A 7643-nucleotide genomic window follows, 5' to 3' on the forward strand; every position below is an offset into this window, starting at 1 on the left:
ATATGTTTATGTTTAACTTATCCTAATCTAATTTGGTAAAATAAATCTATATAAAGGGTATGAATCTATGTAATTTTCATTTATTCATCAATTAATCAATTCTTCAACAAAATTCATATTTGAATTTCATTGAGAATTTCATGCAATCAAACCATTGTTTTCTTGTTTATTTTTGTTTAGTTAATCGATATCAAGCTCATTCTCTCCGAGGCTCTTAAAGACTTGTACCTCAATCGTTTCTCCTAAGTCTCTCAAAAGCACTTTCTCCTCTCGTCTCTGTGTGATTTATACCTTGATTTCAATTGATTTCTCATGGAAAAAACAAAGGCAGCCCTCAATCCTCCAACTTATGGAAACCTAATAACTGTTCTTAGCATTGACGGGGGTGGAATAAGAGGAGTTATCCCAGGAATCATCCTCGCTTTCCTTGAGTCTCAACTTCAGGTAGAATGTGCAAATTTTTACCTTTATGTTAGTGTGAAACTATGACTTTGAAATAGAGCACAGAAGGCGTGTCTACTATGATAATTATCTACTGTCTTTGTTTCAAGTAATTTAAATTGAAGGTTAGCTTTACCGCACTAATTTGATTAATTAATCACGCTTGCAGAAGCTTGATGGTGAGGATGCAAGAATCGCGGATTATTTTGATTTGATTGAAGGGACAAGCACAGTGGTCTCCTGACTGCCATGCTGACAACTCCCAATGTAAAAAACCGACCCCTTTTTGCGGCCAAAGATACCAAGGACTTCTACTTAAATGAGTGTCCCAAAATCTTTCCCCGACCAAGGTAACATTAATTAATTTTGTTGTTCTGTTGGGACTCTGAGTATTGGGTCTAAGATTTCTCGGTTAACCACATGTTTTTTTTTTCCCCTTTCTTTTCTCTGTAAACAACAGTATTCCATTATTAGCAATCATCTGGAGGGTCATCAAAGCTCTCGTAGGACCAAAATACGATGGGAAGTATCTTCATAAAATTGTTAAAGAGAAACTAGGAAATACAAGACTTTACCAGACGTTGACAAATGTTGTGATCCCTACTTTTGACATCAAGCTACTCCAGCAGACCATCTTTTCCAGCTACGAGGTTCATCTTAATTTCCTTATGAGATCTTCAATATTCCATCCTTTATGAGTGTTTACAATGTTGCTTCAGCAGTCAAAACAGAACCCAAGTTTATATATATATATATATATATATCGATATAGATATAATGACAGAACCCATCATGACTCACTAATGCTATAATCTCTGATAATACCATTATAGGCTTAGAAGGGCGAAATGCATTATGTATTTCTATTTGAAAAACTTTTCTACACCATATCCTAGCATATAATATAATATCATCTATAGGTCTCCGACCTTTATATGAATACATGTCAAAATACATATTGATTAAAGTCAAGAAATCGTAAAATAAACCTGTAATCAGGCCTCCGGCCTTATCATATAGATAACAAAAATTTACATCTTCACTCATTTCAAAAAATCATGAGAATAGTTTAATTAGGCCTTCGGCCCTTCAACATTTCATAAGTTTATCAAAAAAAAAAAAAAAAAAAACAACAAAAAGTCTATATAGATGTGTGCAAATGAGGACACCCACTAAGGATGCTACAACGTGGCGCAACCCAATGAAACACTATCCAACACGATCTAGAGGATGTCCTGGAAGTAAATATTTATAAGGGTGAGCTAAAAGTTCAATGAGTAGAAAATTTAAATCTTTGAGAATATTTAATGTATATCAAACAAATAATATTATGCTATAATATCAGCCACACACACAAATCTTTAAGTTTTTAAGGGGAGATTAACAATTCAACAATGACATACCATACATTAATCCAACGCCATGCTAATTATGCTTACGACCACATGTTTCTCATGTACATTAACTTGAAATATTCATCATACAATAACCTCACACAAGTTGATCGTCACAAGAATGATATTAACAATATTACCTTTATCTCATAGGAACGTATCAATCATTCATGAATTTTCGCTTCCAACTCAATGACAATACTATTTTTATCTTATAGGTTTCTTTACATATCAAGATTTTAAAATATAAAGATATCACACCATTTCAATATAAAAATATACATCAAAATATCATATAAAAGGAAATCTGTCATACCCAAGGGGTGTCTCCACCTAGGCAGAGCAAGAGGAAAACAATTGTCATACCCGGTATAATCTCTCACGATTAGAGCACTCAAATCTGTCATACTTGACATGAAATAAAACACAAGCAGAGCACTAAATTTTGTCATACCTGTATAAATATTGCACAAGCAGAGCACCTAAATTTATTGTACCTAACATAAATATTGCACAGACAGAACATTTATTGCATAATAAGTAATAACCAATCTTATCACCATATATATATATAATAAAATGATTTGATATTATGACCTTTTTGGACAATACTCATCGGCAAATGTAAATCACACATGAAGCTGAACTAAACACTTCCAACTCACATAAGTTCAACTAAACACTTCCAACTCAACCACAATACAAAGCATCCATTTAATCAAGTTCCAAAATTTCACTTGGCCAGTTTTAAAGATAACTTAATTAAGCATTCTGAATCCACATAATAATATAACTTTTACTTTATAATTACCCATTATCTAAATCTATAACATGCATAAAGGAAACTATATATATATATATATATATATATATATATATATATATATATATATATATATATTTTTTTTTTTTTTTTTTTTTTTTGAGAGATTTTCATCAATCCATGCCACTATTTTTCAAAGATTTACAATAAATACCACAAAATTTCACAAGATTATAAATGTAATTTATACCCAAAAATTATAAAGAAAGAAAAGTCTATTCACACTTATTGATTTGGGTTGTCTTCAAGCTGGTGTTGAAATCTCTTGTTATTTCTCCTTCTTCTTCACCTTATTCTTTTTTCCTATAAATTCCTTTTCTCTTCCTTTCCCTTTCCTTCTCTTTCTTTCTTTTCTTTTCTTTCTTCCCTTCTTCCCCTTTCTTTCTCTCTTTTCTCCCGTCTGCGTCTCTATTTCTTTTCTTCTTGTTGAAGAAGAAAAGTCTACTGACTTTATTAGTAAATAAAAGGAAAAATTTCCACTTAACCCCCATATGTGCGCAAGATTTCTATAACCCCCTTAAGTTTCACCTATAACCAAGATTTGGGTATTCCATATAGAAGAAAGCGATGAGAGATTTCAAATTTACTGTTTCCCATTATTAACCAGATCATTTTCGTGGAATAAACAGAACCCAAGTTTAGATGCCTTATTATCAGACATGCATAGCAACCTCAGCAGCACTAACTCACCGTCCAGCACACTATTTTGAAACCAAAGACTCGGCAGGAAAAGTGAGAAGCTTCAACCTGATTGACGGTGGAGTTGCTGCAAATAATCCGGTAGATAACTACATGATATATAAAGTTTCTGCATGTAAACTTAGTAGGTAAACTTTTTCTCGGCCACTTGAAATAAAAATAAATTAATCCTGTGCCTTTCTACTTGTAGGCATTAGTTGCTATCGGTGAAGCAACAAAGGTTATTACTAAGGGAAGTCCAGACTTCTTTCCTATAAAGCCGGTTGACTATGGACGGTTTCTAGTTATATCCCTAGGAACTGGCACGCCAATACAAGAAGGAAAATACAATGCGAAAGAAGCAGCAAAATGGGATGTATAGGGTTGGTTCACAGGTGGTGGTTCCACTCCATTAGTTGATGTGTTTACAAGCAAGTGCAGATATGGTAGATTTGCATATTCCTGTCGTTTTCCAAGCTCTTCACTCTGAAAAGAACTATCTTCGGATTCAGGTAGCTACAGTAGACATCGAATTTATCATTCAAGTTGTTAATTTCTCCAACTTTCACTTTATTCTCCAACTAAAGATTAATTGTTCAAAATTTTTTAATGAAATAAACCCACGAGGATAAATTAAATGGGGTGGTATCTTCCGTTGATATAGCCACTAAGAATAACTTGGAAGACCTTGTGAAAGTTGGAGAGGAACTGTTAAAGAAACCAGTTTCCAGGGTGAATCTGGAATCAGGCATCTTTGAACCCTGTAATAATGACAAGGCCAATAAGGAGGCTCTCATAAGGTATACATATTAACTAATAATATTTTCAAATTTTGTCTTAAAGTTTTTCTTAGTTATGAGGTGATGGGAAACCTTTTACCTTGCAGGTTTGCGAAACTACTTTCCGACGAGAAGAGGCTTCGCCAGGCTAGGTCACCATCACCCAATTGACAAGCTAAAAATTCCAACAAATTATTGATTAAATAACATTAGTAATTGATTCCTTGGTATTACAAATGAGGATGCAGATGCACCTTTGCCGTAAATTCCAGATTAATGTGGGATATCGTGTCAGGTTTTGTAGCAAGTGGTGGATGTAGATTACTGCAAAACTATGCACATATGATATCCCTCCGTTTGATTCATTTTTATTTAGTAAGTTTATTTGGAAAAATTACATATATTAGTCCTTGCTTTAGATTATGATCTCTCTGTTAGTTGCTCAAGAATGATGCGAGACCAGAGAAACAACTTGCATTTTATTGCCCTAACTGACTCGTTTTCGCCCTAATGAAATAAAATTGACAATAAAGACAAAGATCAAAGATACATTGGGAATTTGATAAACAACCAACTAGTTAACTGCAATTAATTACATTTGTAAGAATATTTCCATTAATGTGGTCCATATGTAATTAACATAAAATATAAGTATAATAATAAATTACGGGCTAAACTGTTATTAATCAAATTTAAAGGATTTATGAAGTATAATACACTTTGATATGGGTGTAATTGATGTTTTTATAATACCTATAGAAGATTGGTCTTCTCTTTACCTAATAACGCATTTTTATTTTATTTACTATCAGAGATGTATAAAATAGACTATGGGAGAAAGAAAGAAAAACCTAGTTTGGGTTTTTTAACAATCACACCAAAATCAAGCTAAAGTCTTATATCAAATTATCAATGGAGTCAGGTATGTCTATTTAATTAATCTGTAATAATTACAAGTTCTAATTTTATGGGAATAAAAGTAAGGTAAAAATTAGGATTAATAAAATTCAAGAACAATGTTTATATATATATAAGTTTCATTTTGAATTGATGCATATTAAGACATACATAGTATTTTGCATTGTTATGTAAATATAAATTTTATGAATTTCTTGAATTACAATATTATGTATTACTGTGATAAATTGTTTCTCCTAATTTTGGTAAAAGTAAATTTACAACATTCACTTTATTGGCAATCCTTCCGTGCGGTGATCTCAGGTCTCGAGTTCGCTTCTCTTTGGAAAGAATTTCTGCAAATCTGCATAAATAAATTTTATATATTTTATATATATATAAATTAGAAATGATTTTGGGTTTAACTGTGTCGTGACAAAAATATGGTAGAGATGTCATGTACCTTATGAGAGCCTCCTCATTTGTACCCTTATGACGAGGCTCACAGACTCCAGTCTCAAAATTCACCGTTGTAACTGGTTTCTTCAGTAGTCTTTCACCGATTCCTACTAGATTCTCCAAGTTCCTTTTGGTGGCAATGTCCACAGAAGACTCATCTCCAGTTAAGGTATCATCCTGGATATTTTAATCAACACATTGATTAGAGATAACAGACAGCATAATTTTATGTTTATTAACACCATGAACATGGATATACACCTGAATTCGAAGATAATTTTCTTCAGAATGAAGGGCTTGAAAAACAGTCGAGATGTGAAAATCTATCATGTCGCTACTAGATTGCATAAACACATCAGTCAACGGAATCGAATTTTCACTGCTCAACCATCCCAACAAACCCCACTTTGCTGCTTTACGAGCGTCGTACTTCTCTTCAGTCTTTGGTGAACCAGTGCCTAATGATATCACCAAAAACCGAGCATAGTCCATTGGCTTTATAGGAAAGAAATCAGAACTCCCTCGAGTGATTTCTTTGGTCACTTCGCTTATAGCAACTAAAGTCTGCAGAAAAAGTAAATAACAATATATTAATGCCTAAGATTTCTTGCAACTTTGAGTACATATTAAAAATTTTCGAGTCTAAATATTGAAGCTATCTTACAGGATTATTAGCCGCTACACCACCATCGATGAGATCGAATTGTCTTACATTTCCTTCCCGGTCATGGGTTTCAAAATGATGGGCTGGAAGATAAGTTGGAGCGGCGGAAGTGGCAATGCAAATATCAGAAAGTAAAGCATCTATGCTTGGGCTTTTCTTTACCTAAAACACAGAAACATGTGTAGAGCATTAGAATTGATGTCGAAGTTTGATTTATTTTTTTTTTTCTATTCTTTCTTCACAAAACACTGTGGCGGCGTTAAAATATGGTCATTTTTATTTAAATTATATGAACCTCATAGCTGGAAAAGATTGTTGGTTGGAGTTTCTTGATGTCAAAAGTAGGAATAACAACATTTGTCAACGTCTGGTGCAATCTTTTATCTCCTAATTTCTCCTTCACAAGGCGATGTAGATATTTACCATCATATTTTGGACCAGTAAGCGTTTTGAGCAGTTTTGTAGCATTAGCGAAGGGACAACTGTTGTGTAACAAGAATAGTATATACCTTGTTAGTAATTATGTATGATGAGAAAATATGCATGATATACAAACGATCGATGACCCAGCATCAACTCCTTTCTTTTTTCGTTGATTATGTTACAGTTGATACCTCTTTTGGGGGAAGATTTTAGGGCAATGATTTAGATAGAAGTCCTTGATATCTTTGGCAGCAAACAAAGGGCGATTTTGTTCATTCGGGGTTGTTAGCATGGCGGTGACAAGGCCACCTGTGCTAGTTCCGGCAATCACATCAAAGTAGTCCGCTAGTCTTGCTTCCTCACCATCCAGTTTCTGTTTATAACAAAAAGGTTTCTAGTTAGTAGTAAAAAAATATACAGGCGAGTTATAAATAATAAATATTTACTGTCAGACTTTGATTCCTGATTATCAGCTATAGCATATTTTACCTGAAGCTCGGACTCTAAGAAGGCAAGGATAGTGGCGGGGATAATCCCTCTAATTCCACCTCCATCAATGCTGAGAACAGTGATTAAATTTCCATAAGTTGGAGGCTGAAGGGGTGATTTTGGAGTTTCCATGGGAAATTACTAACGTATCTAATGCAGAAAAGAACAAACAAAGGGATCGATTAGAGAAGTTTTAGCCTTGAAAGAGAAAAATACTTGATTAATAGATGGAGTATAGAAGATTTTAATCTGCAGACTGATGATGAGGAATGCAGGTGATGCATGGAATTTATAGACTAGTCATGTTTCTTTAAAGTTTTGATTTCTCATAATTTTAAAAAGATTAGTCTGGTCTAACTTTGACCAAATAAACATTCTTGGAGTTGCCATGGGCGGACTGCGGTCTGCGGGTCAACAAGTTAACAGTTGAATATTCATAGGTCCAATCTCTGGGGCTGCAGAGAAACTGCAGTATCATAAACTGAACTTAAAGAGATTTCATTTTTCATACTGTGACCAAATAAATTCCGGCACAAATCGTTTTCACATATAAAAAAAAAAACTCGAAATCGCCCTTGCTCGATTACAATATTTAA

At 33.6% G+C, this 7643-nt stretch overlaps 1 protein-coding gene and 1 pseudogene across 1 annotated transcript; one reads left to right on the forward strand and one right to left on the reverse strand.

Annotated features, from left to right (window-relative positions):
- Positions 1-181: 181 nt before the first annotated feature.
- LOC123229432 lies at positions 182-4449 on the forward strand (annotated as a pseudogene).
- Positions 4450-5142: 693 nt separating this feature from the next.
- On the reverse strand, positions 5143-7328 carry LOC123229430 (patatin-like protein 2). The gene is made up of 7 exons (XM_044655233.1): positions 7048-7328; positions 6750-6931; positions 6431-6617; positions 6136-6297; positions 5733-6035; positions 5476-5648; positions 5143-5376 (listed from the first exon to the last, which is right to left on the reverse strand). Exons 1-7 carry the CDS (start codon positions 7177-7179, stop codon positions 5241-5243), a joined length of 1275 nt encoding a protein of 424 aa, XP_044511168.1. The 5' UTR covers positions 7180-7328; the 3' UTR covers positions 5143-5240.
- Between the last annotated feature and the right edge of the window lie 315 nt (positions 7329-7643).

This window comes from Mangifera indica, chromosome 11 (genome assembly GCF_011075055.1).
Source record: "Mangifera indica cultivar Alphonso chromosome 11, CATAS_Mindica_2.1, whole genome shotgun sequence".
Taxonomy (NCBI): domain Eukaryota; kingdom Viridiplantae; phylum Streptophyta; class Magnoliopsida; order Sapindales; family Anacardiaceae; genus Mangifera; species Mangifera indica.